Raw genomic sequence first — 19,287 nt, 5'->3', positions numbered from 1 at the left:
GAGAGAGAGAGAGAGAGAGAGAGAGAGAGAGAGAGAGAGAGAGACCACAAGCAGCCAGGCAGAGAGACAAACAGGTAGAGATGGAGAGACACCTGTAGTCTGACTCATGGCAGTTCCAGAGCTAGGCTCTTCCTCAGCTTTTTCCGGAGGCGGAGACTGGTGGCAGCGTCGACAGATAAGCTGGATTCCTTCCACCTCCAGACTCCTAGGCTAGTGGTGCGCTGGTGGTGTGTGTGTCAATGTGCGCGCACTCACACTTGTGTAGTTGGAGGTGAACCTACACAGGGAACAGTCCGAGTCAAGTAGCCGCGCCGCAGCCCGATTCTGCAGACCAGATTTTCGCGGCCCAGCGTCCCGGGGGCACGGGACTGCGGGTGAATGCTGCGCTCTCCGGCGAGCTCCCCGCCCCGTCCGCCTCTGCCTGGTCTCCGTTTCGGTGCGGTGCGCAGCCCCGGGCTCCTCTGCCTGGCCTGGAGGTGCAGCGCCGGCTCCCCCGCCCCTCCGCTCCCTCCTCCCCACACCCCAGCCCACTTTCTGACCGCGGGAGGTCCTGGCGAGGCGGCCAGGGACTTGACCTGAATGTAGCCCGGACCCCGCTGAGCAGAAGGCATGGGTCGTGCACCGAGAGCGCGGCGACTGGGGGCAGAGGGCGGCTGAGAAATTCCCTCTCAAGCCTCATCCTGCGCTCGCTGGGAGCTCGCAGGCACGGTCCTATAATCGGCTGCCCAGCCCCAGGCGGGGATTCTGTCCGGGCTCCGGGGGCCAAGGTGGAGGCGGAGGTGGCCGCCGCGCCCGGTAGCAGCAGCGGCAGCAGCGGCGGCAGCAGCAGGTGGCTTCCCCCGGGGCTGCCCGCGTGCGCTGCGCTAAGACGCGCGGCCGTCCCAGCCCCGAGCCTCCCTGCTGTCACACGGGCTGGACACTGATGGACCCCGGGGTCACCGGGCGGGGCCTCCGGGCGCCTCCGCCACCGGCACCGCCTCCGCTGCCGCCGCCGCTGCTGCCGCTGCTGCTGTTGCTGCAGGTGGCCGGCCCAGCCTCTGCCTTTTCGGAAAACCTGCTGTCCGCCCCGGGGGTGATGGGGACCAGTGCGGTCCCCGCCAGCCCCGGGAGCGTAGTGGCTCCTGGAACGACCCCCTTCGAGGAGAGCCGGCTGCCGGTGTTTACCCTGGATTATCCTCATGTGCAGATTCCCTTCGAGATTACCCTCTGGATCCTGTTGGCTTCCTTGGCCAAGATCGGTGAGTGACTTGGTCCCCCTGGTGGGGATCCTCGGAGAGAGGCTGGAGAGCCAGGTTGGGGACCGGAGTGGGAATGCGGAAGAGGGCAGTAATCGGGTGGCTGGCAGTTAGGGGGTGCTAGGAGTAGGTGTGTGGGTGGTGGAGAGTCTGCTTCTATCTCCCCCCCTGAAGTAACTGTAACAGATATGGGAGGCTCATTCTGTGAGAAAGGAACATGAAGCCAGAGTAGTTTGTTGGGCTTTTTTTTTTTTATATTGGTCTTGTATGCACACCGGACAGAAGTGGAAAAGAATAAAGACAAAACATATCAAATATGTCATTAGATAATTGCTCCTTGAAAACGAACAAAAACCAAAAAGGTTTGGAGTAAAGCCGATTCAAAAATATGGGACTGTTTCTTGGAAGATAGAGAAAGTGCGCTGCCTTTTATCAGTGTTACTTGAAGAAAAAGCAGAGTTAAATTTTTTAAGCCTGATGGCCTGAGAGGAGGTAATATGGTACCTGTGGGCCACTAATGAAGTGCATGGAAAGATACCAGTGACACAGGAACTATACAAATGAAAATGCTCCCCCTTTTCTGAAGTCAAACACTCCTTAGGGCACTCTGAAAAGGTGACCCAAGGAAGCTCACTTGGGTACTTGTACTAAAAACTGGAGCTTTTACTAAACTGTACAATAAACCTTTAAGCCTTCTTAGGAAGGAGTGAGTGACTGTACAGAATTTTGTCACATTAATTAAAAAAAATACAATGATGTGTTGAATACATAACCCTTTTACTTTCAATTTTACTTTTCTTTTAATTTAATTTTAACTTTAAATATGGGATCAACTTTCCCCTTAGTGGAAAGAATACTGATTTCAGAGCAGAACTTTACAAATCATAGTTCTGACACATAATAGCAATGTCATCCTGGATAAGTCATTTAACCTCAATCATCAGTAATGTGTGGAGAAATTAAAACACCTGTACTTCCATTTTTATAGGGTTAATATGAGGATAGTGGATAAGGCACTGGATTTGGATTCAGGAAGACATCTCTTCAAATCTCACCCCAGATAGATATTAATTGTATTTGGGGGGGGGGGTTGATTCCATGACCTCCAAGGTCTCTTAACAACTCTGACTCTAAAATAAATAAATCTGACCTTGATTATCTTTCTGACCTGTTAGGTGAGTTAACTTTTCTTGGCCTCAATTTCCTCATTTGTAAAATGAGAAGATTAGACTTGAAAGCCTCTGAGCCCCTTTCTAGTTCTAAATACATGAATGTAATTAATTTCTATGGGGATAAGAGGAAAGGAAGAGTTTTAAAACTTAAAGAAAGAATCCAATTAGCGATGACCTGGAGAGATATATCCTTTAATAACTTAGTGATTATGTAGTAGCATTGTTACTAATTGACTACTTTTAGATTCTTTGGAAAACACATGATAGACTAAACACTTCCCCTTCTTGCCAAACAAATATATACATTATTAGAAATTATGTAGGCTTGAGTTCTCCTCATTCCAGTGTTTCCATTACTTCCTGTTAAATTTCAATCTTGTATCCTTTCCCAATAATTTCTGAGTTTTTTCTTAGTTCTCTATCTCAATCCTTTTCAAGTCTATTTGTCTGTGACCTAGCTTCTTGGACTTTTCTGATTTTTTTCCCCCTCTTGGGTTTTACTTTTATGGCATTATTTGTTTTAATGATTTCATCTGAGGAAGAAAGTCCCAATGTGGAAACTTCCTTCTCTTCACAAATTAACAACTTATCTTTAATATGCTGTCTCAGAGGCAGTGAGAGATTAAGTAACGTGCCCAGGGTCACCAAGGTAGTATGTCAGAAGCAGTATTTCCAACCAGGTCATCTGATTCTGTGAACTCAGCTACATAAAGATGCTTTTTATTTGTTAAATACATTCCTAATAATACTAGTATTAGTACATGTCAATGTATCTTTAATCTTTTTTCTTTCCTGTGATATATATTTTTTTTGTTCCACCAGTTTCTCATATCTAACTTGCCCTAAATTTTTATCTCATTGCATTGCCATCCCCCGCCTCCTCCCCTGAGTCTTCAAAGAAAATTGGCACTAAGGACCATTCAGCCCTTTCCAAGGATGTCTTGACTGAGCAGGACTTTTCAGGGGGTGGAGTTGATGACTGAGAAAATGCTGCCCTCATGGAATGGGCTTACATTTTGGATTAGTTCCAAATGAAAAATTCAAATCATCTGACCCTGAAGTTGAGAAAGGCTAAATTTTAATTCACAGGTTACTACAAAATTCACATATTACAGAAAGTTCATGATACTTTGAAGATTAAACTCCCTGCAGAGACAGCAAGATAGGACAGACTGGTTAACAAGAGTTGAGGCTAACTTTAGGGAAAAAGGAAAGGAAGCAGAAACAGCTGCAGATGTGATTGGGCTTAGACTCATGTGGATCTCACATGGAGTTGGGGTCATATTGGTAGTTACAAGCCAGGAAAGAAGTAGTCAAGTTAAAAATAGAGAGAAAACCTTGTGTCTAGGAAGAGAGAGAAGAGAGAGAGGCTTAGATGAACATTGATCCAGATGGAGCTGAAGCCAGTATTATTAAAGAGAAAAAGACTTTGAAAAGAGCTTGGATCTAGAAGGGGTAAAAGCAAACTGAACAAGTTGGGAAAAAATAATCAAGTTGAAAAAGGAAAAAGGGAAAAGAAAAGAAATAGAGGAAAGAAAGAAGAAGAAAATGGCATGGAGGAAAAAGAAGAGAGGAGAGGAAAAGAAAAGAAAAGAGAAGAAAAGTTTAGATCAACTAGTTTTCTCACCTATAAATAGGGATGAAAAATAGTTGAATTGCCTTGTAATTAGATGGCATAGATGCTAGAATTCTGGCTCCATACCCTACAAAAACCAAAAAAAGAAAAAAAGACCCACTAGCCTCAGAGACTTCCTAGCTGTGGGACCTGGGTCCATATTATTCCAGCCACAGGGTCAGATCCAAGGGAGGAGAGAGGGAGAGGGAGAGAAAGTACTCATTGCACCTGGGTAGTGTCCTACTAAACCTTTCCTGCCCCAAAGGGCATGACCTTTGTGTCCAAGGTGGTTTAGGTTTCTCTGTGTTTCAGAGTGAGGGGTCTTGAGCCCCAAATACAGAGGGTAGTTCTGAAAGCAGAGAAACCCGACTCTCAGGTGTTTCTCCCAGTCCTGCCTAATAATAGTTCAAGCCTTGAGTGGAATACAGAATGTTTCTGAACATTCTGGATGGTTTTAAGCAGGACCACCCCAGTACTACAGGATGTATCTACAGCCCATTCAAATCATTCACCCAGTCATTTAGAGTCTATGTTTAGGTTTTTCATGATGATTGAACAAGCTGTTATTTCTTCTTCTTTTTTTTTTTAACATTTTTATTTGTTTTACCAACAACATGCAATGGTAGTTTTTACCAATCATTTATTTTATGTAAGGTTTTGTTTTACATTTTTCTCCCTCCCTCCCCAAAGATAGTAAACTTTGGTTTGCGGTTAAACTCCACCTTCTCTCTATGGATATGTATGGCATTTTCCATCATAAGTCTTTTAGAATTGTCTTTGATTATTGTACTGCTGAAATAAACAAGTACATCATGGTTGATCCATGACCCAATGTTGTTATTAATATGTATAATATTCTTCTGCTTATGCTCATTTTACTCAGCATCAGATCATGTAAATCTTTCCAGAAAGCTGTTATTTCAAATCCTGAACCAGATGCAATCTAATTCTTCCATATTTTGAAGATTGTGTAAATTCAGCTATTGAACGTGACTTGATGCTAAGAAGATAGCATTATTCTTTAGACTTGTACATTATACCACTCACCCTCAAGATGCCATTGATTCTTTTGTAAAACAAAAGACAAATAGCAACAATAAATCGTGAATTTAGTCTCTTGATGGGGGAGAAAATGGAGTGATGCATCTTTATTTTGAGTTGTTTTGTCTTTTTTTTTTTTGCATTTTATTTTATTTTATTTTATAACTCCTCCTCAGTTACATGCAAAACCAAGTTTAAAGATTCACTTTTAAAACCTTGGGTTTTGCATTCTTTCTCTTCCTCCTATTCCACTCATTGAGAAAGCAAACTATATGATCTAGGTTAAAAATGTGTAGTCTATTTTTTCATTTAATATTTGTTTATTCTCATTTTGTACAAATGTTTTTTTATACATTAATAAAGTATTCTTGTTTAAGAGTAAATGAAATACCCCCTCCCCCCAAAAATATAGACTCACTTTAGCGATAAAGTAAAGGGGAGAGAAAAGAATTAAAATTAAAAAATGATAATAATAATTGTAGGTATGGCCAGGTGGTGCAATGGACAGAGCACCAGCCCTGGAGCCATGAGCAACCATGCCCACATCCGGCCCATACACCCAACAATCACCCAGCTGTGTGACATGCAAGCCACCCCAACCCCACTACCCTACAAAAACCAAAAACAGAAAAAAAAGACATAAAATAAAATAGTAATAATAGTAGGGGTGGTTGGGTGGCAGACAGAGCATTGGCCCTTGAGCCAGGAGCACCTGGGTCCAAATCCAGCCTCAGACACCCAACGATCACCCTGTTATGGGGCCCCAGGCAGGCCACCCAGCCCCATTTGCCCTGCACCCCCCCCCAATAATAATAATAAAAATGTGCTTGAGTCTTTGCTCCAACACCAACAAGTCTGTCATGGGTGGATCACATTCTTTATGATAAGTCCATAGCAAAAGTTACTTCCATATTTTTCCAACATTGCCATTGCTGATCGCAATTCCCTCCTTTCTTATTTCTCCACTACCATGTACTATATTTTCTCTCTCCTTTCACTCTGACTCTGCTGTAGGGTAGCTGAGTGGTGCAGCAGACAGATCCCTGGCCCTGGGGCCAAGAGGCCCTTAGCCCCCATACCACCTGTTAGGCCCAGCATCCACCTGGCCCTATGGTCCCGGACAGGCCATCCAATCCCAGCTCCTTGCAAGAAGTAAAAATGAAAATGTGTTATATCTGACCACTCTCCCCTCATGGTCCACCCTCTCCTCCATCACTAACATCTCCCCCTTCCCCCTGTCCCCCCCTTCTTACTCCAAATGTCTATACCCCATTGAGTATATATACTGTTTCCTCTCCTAGCCAGAGTGAAGATTCCCTCATTCCCCCTTTCCTTCCCCCGCCCCTTCCATATAGCTCATTGTAATAAAGAAAAATCTTATTATATGAAATATCTTGGCCTATTCCCCCCCCTCTCCTTTTTCTTTCTCCCATTCCATTTCCCTTTTTTCTATTGACTCCATTTTTACACCATATTTTATCTTCAAATTCAGCTTTCTCCTGTGCTTCAACTATAAAAGCTCCCTCTACTTGCTCTATCTACTGAGAAGGTTCATATGAGTATTATCAGTGTCATTTTTCTATGCAGGAATACATGCAGTTCATCATCATCATTAAGTCCCTCATATTTTCCCCTTCTCCTCCAATCTCCATGCTTAACCTGAGTCCTGTATCTGAAGATCAAACCTTCTGTTCAGCTCTGGCCATTCTAACAGGAACATTTGAAATTCCCCTGGTTTATTGAAAGTCCATCTTTTTCCCTGGAAGAGGACATTCAGTTTTGCTGGGTAGTTGATTCTCGGTTGCATTCCAAGCTCTTTTGCCTTTCGGTATATTATATTCCAAGCCCTACGAGCTTTTAATGTAGTTTCTGCTAAGTCCTGTGTGATCCTGACTGCAGCTCCACGGTATTTGAATTGTGTCCTTCTGGCTGCTTGTAAGACTTGAGAGTTCTGGAACTTGGCTATAATATTCCTAGGGGTTGGTTTTTTGGGATCTGTTTCTCGGGGGGATTGGTGGATTCTCTCCATTTCTATTTTGCCCTCTACTTCTAGAATATCAGGGCAATTTTCCTGTAGTAATTCTTTGAAAATGATGTCAAGGCTCTTTTCCTGATCATGACTTTCAGGTATTCCAAAAATTTTTAAATTATCTTTCCTAAGTCTGTTTTCCATATCAGTTGTTTTTTCAATGACATATTTCACATTTTCTTCTAATTTTTCATTTTTTTGGTTTTGAAGTATTGATTCCTGATTTCTGGTAAATTCATCAATCTCCCTGAATTCTATTCTTTGTCTGAAGGATTTGTTCTCCTTACAGTCTTCTTATCTCTTTTTCCATCTGGCCAATTTTGCTTTTTAAAGCATTCTTCTCCTCCATAACTTTTTTGAACTGTTTTATCCATGCTATTTTAGCATGCTATTTTCTTCAGCATTTTTTTGGATTTCCTTGAATAAGCTGCTGACTTAATTTTTATGTTTTTCCTGCATCTCTTTCATTTCTTTTCCCAGTTTTTCTTCTAACTCCCTCATTTGATTTTCAAAGTCTTTTTTGAATTCTGTCATAGCCTGAGCCCAATTTCTGTTTTTTCTTGGAGTCTTTAGATGCAGGAGCTTGTGCTTCCTCATCTTCAGACTGAGTGTTTTGATCCTTCTTGGGCTCATATGCAAAATATTTCTCAATGGTGTTCCTCCTTTTTCTCTGCTTTCTCATTTTCCTAGTGTAAGCCTGTTTTGGGGGTGTTTCCTGAGCTTTTGGGACACTCCCACAAGGATCTCAGTATGTGAGGCTCTGTCCTCCCTCCTGGTCTGTGAATGACCATATGCGCCCCCTTCTGTCATGGGGCTGAGGTGGGGGGGGGGCCTCTGCTGAAAAATGTGTAGCCTTGAAAAGCAATATCAGAATAGTCATGTTGTAAAAGTTAACCCCCCCCAAAAGAGAAATATTAAGAAAAATAACATTTAAAGTATGTTTCAATCTGTATTCAGACCATCAGCTCTGTCTTTGGGATGGATGGTATTTTTTTTTTTAGTAAGGCAAATGGGGTTAAGTGGCTTGCCCAAGGCCACACAGCTAGGCAATTATTAACTGTCTGAGTCTGGATTTGAACCCAGGTACTCCTGACTCTAAGGCCGGTGCTTTATCCACTGTGCCACCTAGCCGCCCCCAGTATTTTTTTTTTATTTTAAGTCCTTCAGAGTTTTTTTGGGTCAAAGCATTACTAAGAAAAGGTAAGTCACTCACAACTGATCATCCTATAACTTTATTGTTACTTTGTAAAACATTGTAACATTATAACAATATGACATTACATTGTATCTGTTCATATAATTTTTTTACTGGGTGCATCCTGTTTATCATTTCATATGGCAGAATAATAGCATTCCTTCATAATCATATACCACAATTTGTTTAACCACTTCTCAACTACTGGGCATCACTTTAATATGCAGATCTCTGCCACTAGAAAACAGTTGCTATAAATATTCTAATTCATATAGACGCTTTTCTTTTCTGCTTTTCATCTCTTCTGGAATAGTAAGTGGCACTGCTAGGTCAGAGGGTAGGCATAATTTTATAGCCTGTTGGGCATAGTTACAAATTGTTCTGCAGAATTGTTGAATCATTTCATGGCTCTTCCAACAGTACATTTACGTATCATTTTCTCTATATCCCTTCCAACTTTTGTCATTTTCTCTTTCATCCTATTAGCCATCTTTATTTTGAATTGTTTTGTCTTTTTTTTGCATTTTATTTTATAACTCCTCCCCATTTACATGCAAAACCAAGTTTCAACACTCACTTTTAAAACCTTGAGTTTTGAATTCTTTTTCTTCCTCCCATTCCACTGCTCCTCAACTCAGAATTGTTCCAACCTACATTTCTCTATCAATAGTGAGTTTGGACATTTTTAAAAAATGATTTAAATAGATTGCAATTGATAACTTTATCTAAAAACTGTTCAAATTTTTTGATCATTTATCAGTTGGGGAATGACTTTTATTTTTTTTATAAATTTAACTCATTTATTTATGTTTGAGAAATGAGGTCTTTATCAGAGAAATTTGTTTTGATATTTTTTTCCCCATAGCTACCTAATCCCTCCAAACAATTCTCTTACTCCCATTTATTCTATTCTGTCTCTCCTTTCACTCTGCTCCTCAAAAGTGTTTTTTTATTAGACATCTCATACAATCTCCCCTCCCTTCTATCATCTATCCCCCCTCCCCCCTCCCCCTGACTCCCTTTCTCCCATCCCTTTCCTCTCCTACTTTTCTCTGGGGTAAGTGTGTATGTTATTCCCTCTCTGAGTCAATTTTGATTAGAGTAAGCCTCACTTACTCTCTCTACCTTTCCCCTCTTTCACTCCTTTGCAGGAGCTATTGCTTGCCTCTTTTATGTGAAACAACTTACCCCATTCTACCTCTCTCTTTCTCCTCCCCAGAATATTTCTATCATCCATTAATTCCATCTTTTTAGTATTTATTCCTTCAAATTCACTCCCATCTCTGCCTTGTCTAAATTGTTCCTTCTAATTGTCCCAATAAGTGAAAAAGTTCATGAGTTATTAGTGTCATCTTCTCATGCTGGAATATAAACAGTTCAACATCATTAAGTTCTTTATGATTTGCCTTTCTTGTTTACTTTTTTTTAATGCTTCCCTTGAGTCTTATATTTGAAGAGCAAATTTTTGGCTCAGGTCTGGCCATTTCATCAGTTAGAACTCCCCTATTTCATTGAATGTATTTTCCCCTGAAAGAGTATGTTCAGTTTTCCTGGGTAGTTGATTCTTGGTTGTAATCCAAGCTCTTTTGCCTTTTGGAATATCATATTCCAAGTGCTAGAATCTCTTAATGTAGAAGATTCTAAGTGTGACCACAATATTTGAATTGTTTCTTTCTGGATACTTGCAATATTTTCTCCTTGACTTGAGAGCTCTAAAATTTGGCTATAATATTACTGATAATTTTCATTTTGGAATCTCAGGATGTGATTGGTAGATGCTTTCCATTTCTATATTTCTATTTTACCCTCTGGTTCTAGAATATCAGGTCAGTTTTCCTTGATGATTTCTTGAAAAAAAATCTGGGTTCTTTTTTTGGTTATGGTTTTCAGGTAGTCCAATAATTTTAAAATTAACTCTCCTGGATATATTTTCTAGATCAGTTTTTTTTTCTGGTGAGATATTTCACATTTTCTTCTACTTTTTCATGCTTTTGGTTTTGTTTTATTGTTTCTTGATTTCTCACAAAGTCCTTAGCTTTCCTTAGCTCCATTCTGTATTTTAAAGAATTATTTTCTTCAGTGAGCTTTTATATGTCCTTTTCCATTTGGTCAATTCTGCTTTTAAAAGTATTCTTCTCCTCATTAACTTTTTGGACCTCTTTTCACATTTGACCCAATCTAGTTTTTAAGATATTATTTTCCTCAGTATGTTTTTGTATCTCTTTCACCAAGCTACTGATGTGGTTTTCATGATTTTCCTGCACCACTTTCATCTACCTCCCTTACTTGATCTTCAAAATCTTTTTTTGAGCTTTTCCATGTTCTGAGATCAATTTATATATATTTTTAATTTATAGTTTTCTTAGAGGCTTTGGATGTAGAAACTTTGACTTTGTTATCTTCTTCTGAATGTGTATTTTGATCTTTGATATGACCATAGTAACTCTCTGTGGTTAAAGTTTTTTCTTCTGTTTACTCATTTTCCTAGCCTATATGTTAATTTTAAGTTTTTTTTAAGATGGGACTTTGCTCCCAGGGTGGAGGAAGCAGTGTCCCATGTTTTGAGGGCTGTTTTCAGAGATACACTTCTAAGGACCTGTAAGTTTTCAGTCCTTCCAGGGTCTTATGATTTAAGGAAAAGTTCTGACTGCTCTCCCGACCTGTCCTCTGGTCTGTAGGTGACCACAAGCACTCCTTTCTACCCTGGAACTGTGAGGAGAGCTCTACCACAGCAGTTCTGTTATGCTTCATGCTTCTGCTTTTCTTCCTGGAACTGGGGTCCCAGACTGTGACCCAAATCTGAGCATGGGCAAAGCAACAGATTCCTGATTCAGTATTAGCAATAAGATTCCTGTAATCTCCTTCTGACCCCCTCACCATCCATGGATTGAGAGTTCCAGAAGTACCTGCCACTATTGCTGATTCAGTGGCTCCTGAGACTTGCTTCTGGGATTAGGTCTGTGCTGCTGTGGACTATGCTCCACTCTCACTTTGGTGCAGCAGAGTTTTCCTCCTGATCTTCAAAGTTGACCTGGCAATCTCTGAGCTGTGAGGTCTGGAAACTGCCACAGCTCCCATTCTTCCAATTGCACCCCTTCCTGCTCCTGGATTACTGGGGAGGTTTACTCCTGCTTGGTCCCTGCTGCTTAACCCTGGTGCAGCAGACCCTATGCACCAATTTTTCAAGTTGTTTTGAAATAGAAAACTATTGCACTATCTCTTTGTGACTTTTGCCCACATATTTGTTTAGAGTTGTTATTTAAAGGTATTTGGAGTGGTTTGGGAAAGAGTTGGTGAATACCTGCATTTACTATACCATCTCGGCTCCATCTTCCCCTTTCTAGTTGAGTTGTTTTGTCTTCTGACAAAATATACTTCATTTTTAGGTATATATGGATTAGTGAATAAAGTGCTTGACTTTGAGTCCTGAAGATTAGATTCATATGTTGCCTCTGACATTTCCTTTGTGATCTCTGACAGGCCATTTACCTGTCATTCTTTTGCAAAATTAGGGAATTGGGTTTCTTCATTTTTAAGGCTCCTTCCAGCTTTAAATCTATGATCCCATGTGGACTGAAAAAGCTAGAATTTAAATCTGTAATTTTCATATAAAATGATATTAATTTTCCTTGTAAACTCTATATACAATTAACTTTAACATTACAAAGTCAATGGCAATGGATTTAGCAATCCCTGAAAATTTGTAAAGTTTTTACAGGAAAGAAAAATCTCAATTTGTTTATTAAATATATCTGATACTGGTGGTGCTACTGATTTGATGATTGACCAGATCTGAGATTTAACTGGTAGTGGGAATTACTGCTAAGAAAATTCCTTATACCATTTTAGGTCAGCAACTTCTCTGTAACTTTCACCTTAGGAGGCACTTAGATAATGAATGACTAGGAAGTTTACACATCCAGGATGTATTAAAGGCAAGATTTGGACTCAGGTCTCCTTGACTCTAAGAGCATCATATTGTTCAATCTCAAGCAAGCTAATGGTTTGCTTCTCATTTTAGTTTACATCACTCATTATAAGAGTTAAAATAAAATTGTAAATGTAAAATTTTTCTTAGGAGACTTTACTTAAACATTTTTTTATATCATAACTGCTTTAAGTTACAGAATTTGAACTTTTTTGTAAAGAATAGGCTGATTTAAATTGGGTTAAAATTTATTATGTTGTTCAAAAGAAAAAATCAATAAATTTGTGTGGAAGGAGGTGGAGATGGGGTAACTGTATATTAAAGAGGCATACTTCCAAGAGGTAATCCAGATGGGAAAATGTGGTGGAGAATATTTGGTTAAATATCAAGTCAGAAAAAAATTATAGTGATATTTTCAATGGAATATATATATATTATAGATCAACTAGACAGAAAGAGGAAATCACAATTAAATCACAAGCCTAGTGCAAAGATATTTAATACCAGTGATGGAAGTCTTCACTTATCCAGATAACTGCTAGGGTTCTTCTCTCAAAGCCAGAACAGCTAATAGTTCCTTGAATTACTTTAATGATAACTGCTTCCTTCTAAAGGTAGAAGAATCAAAATGGAGAATTCTATTCCATATTTGATTATTACCAGTAAGAAAATGATGAAAATCTTTGGAGAAATGGACAACATTATATTAGAGTTTGTGATGGAGAATAGTGCCCAAAATATTTGATTAATTTTGCTTCCATAAAATATTTTTAATTAATCTCCTTCCCTCTATTCACATAACCACCACCTTAGCTCAGGTCTTCATCTCACCTTTCTGAACTTTTGCAACAGTGTCCTACCTGGTCTTTCTGCTTCTATGCTTTCCCCTCTCTGATCATTTCTTGATATAGCTGTCACATTAATATTCCTAAAGCACAGCTTGGTAATGGCACATATCTCCACAAGAAGCTCCATTGACTTTCCATCGCTACAAATGCCTTTTGAATTTTAAAGCTCTCTATCATCTATCTCCAGCCTACCTTTCTAGACAATTAACCTATTACATTCTTTCATAAATTCCCTTCCATTCACTTCCTAAACTTTTCTACTTGCTGTATTCCATATATAGCATTCTATCTCTTATCTCCATTCCTTTTCATAGGTTACAAATGTCTAGATTGGGCTAACACTTCATCTCCAACTCCTAGAGTCCCTAGCTTTCTTCAAAGTTCATCTTAAAAGTTGAAAAGGCAAGATTCTTGCCCTCAAGGAATTTATAGTCTGGTAGGAAAGATAAAACACATCATATTACAAGGTATAACTTTAAATAGAAGTTGTTCTGAGAGTTCACAGATAAAGAACAGGGTCGGTCAGTAACATTTTTTAAGGTGACCAAGTAGACAAAGTGCCAGTTTTGAAATCAGGAACATCTGAGTTCCAATATGACCCTAGATACTTGATAGTAATGTGACCCTGGGCAAGTCATTTAACTTCAATCTATATCAGCTTCTTCATCTCAAAGAAAGAGGATAATAATATTACTTACCTCTTGTGATTGTGAGGTTTAAAGATTGTATTTGTAAATTGCTTTGCAAAACTTTAAGGTCCATTTAAAAATTAACTGTTAATAACAGTTATATATATATATATATATAAAATAACTGTTAATAATTGATTAACTGTTAATAACAGTTATATATATATAATAACTGTTAATAATTAATTTTTAAATGGACCTTAAAGTTTTGCAAAGCAATTTACAAATACAATCTTTAAACCTCACAATCACAAGAGGTAAGTAATATTATTATCCTCTTTCTTTGAGATGAAGAAGCTGATATAGATTGAAGTTAAATGACTTGCCCAGGGTCACATTACTATCAAGTATCTAGGGTCATATATATATATATATATATATATATATATATATACTATGATGCTAGCTCCAAACTAGGTTCCAAGGACACAAAGAAAAGGAAAAAAAGAAAAGAAAAAGAAAAAAACAGACCAAATGCAAGGAGCTTCTATTTTAATGGGACAGTCCACCTGCAAACAAGATATATAGTACAAATATACAGTATAAACTAAGGCATACACATGAAAGGGGGAGTGGGAAAGGTTTTTTGAAGAAGGTAATATTATCTGAAACTTGAAGGAATGATTAAAGATGAACATTGCTGGATTGTGGGGAAGCCAGTGAAAATGAACAGCTAGAAGATGTTTTATCTTCTCCTAGGAATACTGGAAGACCAGTGTCACTAGATTATAGGTTATGGAGACAGGGATAAAATGTAAGACGATGGGAAATATAGGAATAGCCCAGGTTATGACAGGCCAAACAGGACTTTTATATTTGATTCTAGAAGTAATAAGGAGCCACTGATGTTTATTTATGGGGAGGAAATGAGGGAGAAATGATATGTTCAGATCTGTGGAAAATCACTTTGGTAGCTAAGTTAATATGGACTGATTGAGAAGCTTGAGACAGGGAGACCAATCAGAAGGTGATTGCAGACACCCAGGTGTAAGAATATAAAAGTCTGCATCAAACTATGTCAAATTCACAAGCCTTCATTCATTCATGCATTCATTCATTATTTTCCCAACCACTTGCAAAGATAGTTTTCAACATTCATTTTTCTGGAAGGTTTTGAGTTCTACATTTCTTTTCCTCCTTCCCTTCCCTCCCCCTCCCCTTGACAGCAGATAATCTGATACAAATCAGATGTGTACAACTCAGTACATGCATGTGTACATGTAAAAATATATTTCCATATTAAGCAACACAAGTGCAAACATGGTGGCAATATTAGAGAAGAGATAAATATGAGAGGTCCTGTGAATATTGAGTCATTTGGACTTGACAAAGGATTGGATAGAAGGGGCAAGAGAGAGCAAGAGACTAAGGAAAAATCAGGAAAGCTTTGTGGAGGGATAGGATTTCAAGTAAGAGGAGGAAGGAGAATTTTTAGGGAGGAGAAGATTCCAGCTGGCGGAAACATTGTAAGTAAAAGGAAACAGGAAAATGTGGAGGTTTTTCAAAAAATGACAAACCTCCAGTTTTAGTTGATCAGAGGGTAGATATAGAGAAGTCATGGGAAATATGGCTGGAAAGACAAACTGAGTTCTAATTATAGATTCACTACTTGACTGTCCTTACTTTTCATTGACTGAATCTTATGTTGATAAGAAAGCTCAAAAGTAATATTTTGATCTAGTTTTCTCTATCTGGCTAATTCATTCTATCAAAGATTAGTACTTATCCCTTTTAATTAGCATTGAAAAGGACCTGTTGGCATTCTTTCAAGATAACAAATCTATTTAGAACTTTGTTGATTTTTGGTCATTTCAGTGCTGTCCTGCTCTATAACCTCACTTGGGATTTTCTTGGTAAAGATACTAGAGTCACTTGCCATTTTCTTCTCCAGCTCATTTTATAGATGAGGAGACTGAGATAAACAGGGTTAAGTGACTTGCTCAGGATTACCCAACTAGTACATGACAGATCAGATTTGAATTCAGGAAGATGATTTTTTCTGACTCCAGACTTGATGCCCTGTCCACTGAACCATAGTTTCTCCCTTTATCATAGAACTTTAAGATCTGCAAAATGTTTCCTTCAAATTGATTCTGAAGAAATTGATAGTATAAGTATTACTTCCTTTTTTATAAATGAGGAAACTGGGGCTATAAGAACTTAAATTATTCAATCCTGTTCCCACAGCTAGTAAATGGCTGAGGAGGAAGTCCATAGAATCATTGAACCAGGACATAAATCTGGAACTGGAATGGAGTTCCAAAATCATTTTGTCCAACCTTCTTATTTTACAGAGAAGCAATACTGCATAGGAATGAAAGCTCTGGACTTGAAATACATATGACTTCAGCTTGAATTCTTCCTCTGACACTTAATAACTGTGTGACTGGGCAAGCATTTCTTTGATTCTTAGTTTCTTTATGTGTAAAATGGTGATGATAATATAAATAGTACCTAACTTATAATATATCAGACACTGCCTCAGACACTTATCAGCTTTGTTACCCTGGCCATGTCACTTAATCCTGTTTGCCTCAATTTCCTCATCTGTAAAATGAGCTGGAGTAGGAAATGGCAAACCACTCCAGTATTTCTGCCAAGAAAATCCCAAAATGGGGTTTTCTCAGGCATGATTAAAACAATTGAAAAAAAATAACAAATTTGTAGGGCTGTTGTGCAGACTAAATGAAGTGATACATACATATCAATTCTAATATTTAATCCAGTCCTTTAATTGTATCTGTGGAAAGAAGCAGTGATATAGTGTCATATATCTAGTAACTATCTGAGGTAGAATTTGAGTCCAGATCTACCTGACTCCTGGTAGTCTGGTATTTTATTTACTCTGCTACATTGCCTCTCAGATGTAAATGTTAGTTATATTCATTATTATTACTTTTATAAGTAAGAAGACTGAAGTCTGTAGAGATTAAATCCCTTAACAGAATCACACAAATGGGAAGCATATGAAGCAAGATTCCAATCATATTTCACCGGTTCCAAAGCCAATGAGCTTTGTACCAAGGGAAGAGCCTTCAGATCCCACATGCTTTCTCAGTCTATCACTTTTCCCTTGTTCTTGCTGAGGTGATTCGTGAGACATTTATATAGGCCACTGTAAATTTAGGAGTAATCTAAGGACTATTGTGAGTTCAATGAGATAATGAATAAAAAAGCACCTGGAAAAATATAAAATCCTGTGAGTTTAAAAAAAATGTGCTCCATTGAAGAGATGGAAGTGGGTGCTAAAGGGTTTTCTGGAGTAATAAAGAATATCTAACTAAACAAGATCGGTCAAGAAAATTTCATTTTTTGTTTTTTTTGTTTTGCAATTGGCTTTTCCTATCTTGCCAATGCAGTATCCACTCAAAGTTGATCTCAATCCTGATTAGTATAAAAGCTTTGACCACTTTAGGCACCCAATACTCTCCCACCCCCACTTCCAGGGATCCACCATATTGATGTCAGATTTATTGTCAATATTGGGTCTTAGTCTTACTACAACATAGAACTCCCAAGTTCAAGCAATCTACTACTTTCATTCTCTCTGATAATAAAGATTACTAGTATATGCCACCATTCCTAGGGAAAATTTTCTTAAAAGAGGTTCAATCATGAACCAGATTTTAAAGAAGGAAAGTGATATGAATAGTAATCAAAACAGGGTATTATACATTCACATAAAGAATAGCATGAGTTTGAACTCAGGTTTGGCTAAGTTGTGGGTTTTGATAATAAGCAGGTTTGCCTGAGACCTGAGCTAGACTGAGGGATTAGTGCAATTAAGTGCTGCTGGGAAATGTAATTGGTGGAAACCCTAGAATGTTATGAATGGGAAGTTCAATTCAATTTAGCCATTTTAGATTTCTGAGAAAAAAAGAATTGATCACTTCTGAATGGTCCAATTCAGTCCAGCAAACATTATTAAGTGCCCACTATAATCAAGAATCTGATAGGTGAGGGAATTAATGCTGGAAGAAAGGAACGATGATAGTTCTATTTATGGGTAGTTTATATTGAAGTAGGAAAGATGGTATGTAGGTCTCAGTTTCTTCCTTATAGTAAATAATCCATTGTGGTTTGATGGGATGTTGTGGATGGAATTCCTGTTCAAGTAGGGGTTGAACTTCATGATCTTCTGAAATTTTTTATTGGAAAGACAATTTATTCAGTACTGTCTTTCACTGCCTTCCCTCCTCAATGTTGGAATTTTTTTTCCCCATGAAAACTCTTACTTAGAAATTAAGCTCTTGATAGCTGTGAATAATTTATTAGTTTATCTTCATTATGTAAATTAGCTACATATTTACTAAGTATCATTAATAATGCTAATAGCTATCATTTTATAGAACCTAAAGGTTTACAAAGGGATTTACAAATATTTCATTTTTGTCCTCACAACACTTCTGGGAGGTAGATGTTATTATTATTTCTGTTCTTACAGATGAGGAAACTGAGAGATTAAGAACTAGTCCAAGGGCACATACATAGTGATTTTAAGATACTTCTGATTAAAGTTTAGTGATTTTTCCTGATTCTTAGAGGATGACTTAAACTGGAAGTCCCAGAAACTTAACTATTCATCTTTCAAGTTAAACTAATTGGACAAGTGAGTAGAGTGCTAATTGACATCTGAAAGACCTGAGTTCAGATAATGACAAAGTTTGCTAGTCTTGTGACCCTGAGCAAGTCACTTAATTTTTCTCAACCTCAGTTTTTTTTCATCTGTAAGGGAATAATAATAGCACCTCACAGAGTTGTGAGGATTAAATGAGATAATGTTAAAAGAACTTTGCAAATCTTCAAATACCCTATAATTGGTAGCATTAAGTTTCTGGATCCTGATTAGGCCATAATATTTTTCTGATACAGAAATAAGTCTCAGAATGATTTTTGATGACCTAATTTATTGAGACAGTAGGAAGGGATGCAAACCTTTTGTTGGGGCAGTTGTCTCTTTTCACTGAAATTTTCTTGGTCATGCTGAATATTTTAGACGAATCCAAAAAAAAGTGAAATCTTTAAATCTAGTAGTTTCATGTGTGGCACAGTGCATTTAGAATCACGAGATATCTGGGCTTCAAATTCAATGATGGGTAGTAGAGTACAATTTATGTTTATTTCAAATAAAGTTTGTAGTACTTTGCTCGAAGAATATAATAGCAGTCAGCTATAGATGCCAGATAACCTTCTTCTTTGATCCTCAGTTTCCTCATCTATAAAATGGCGATAAGAATACCTATAGAACCTAGGCTAGTGGCAGATAGTATGTTGGACTTGGAATCAAGAAAACTCAGGTTCAACTCCTGTCCTGATAGTTTTAAATTTTGGGATCTTGAGTAGGTTTATCTCTGGGTCTAGGGAATTTCATAGGATTCCTTCACAAATGGAACAGACTGCCTTCTGTGGGGGGGTTGTATATACATTGGTAGAGGGTGTTCTCACACCAGAAGTTACCCATGCTCCCCAAATCAGGAATCTACAGGAGTGCCAACTTTAGAGTTATGAGGCTCAAATGGAAAAATGTATATTAAA

General features: G+C 38.4%; 1 protein-coding gene across 1 annotated transcript in view; it reads left to right on the top strand.

Annotated features, from left to right (window-relative positions):
- Nucleotides 1-922: 922 nt before the first annotated feature.
- Nucleotides 923-19,287, top strand: part of SLC9A2 (solute carrier family 9 member A2) — a 143,056-nt gene continuing 124,691 nt past the window's right edge. The window contains exon 1 of the mRNA XM_074192203.1: nucleotides 923-1,238. Within this exon, the coding sequence (XP_074048304.1) occupies nucleotides 923-1,238 (316 nt within the window). The remainder of the gene's footprint in view (nucleotides 1,239-19,287) is intronic.

Source organism: Macrotis lagotis, chromosome 6 (genome assembly GCF_037893015.1).
Source record: "Macrotis lagotis isolate mMagLag1 chromosome 6, bilby.v1.9.chrom.fasta, whole genome shotgun sequence".
Lineage (NCBI taxonomy): Eukaryota > Metazoa > Chordata > Mammalia > Peramelemorphia > Peramelidae > Macrotis > Macrotis lagotis.
Note: the sequence above shows the minus strand (reverse complement) of the source record. Positions and strands in the feature narration are given on the sequence as shown.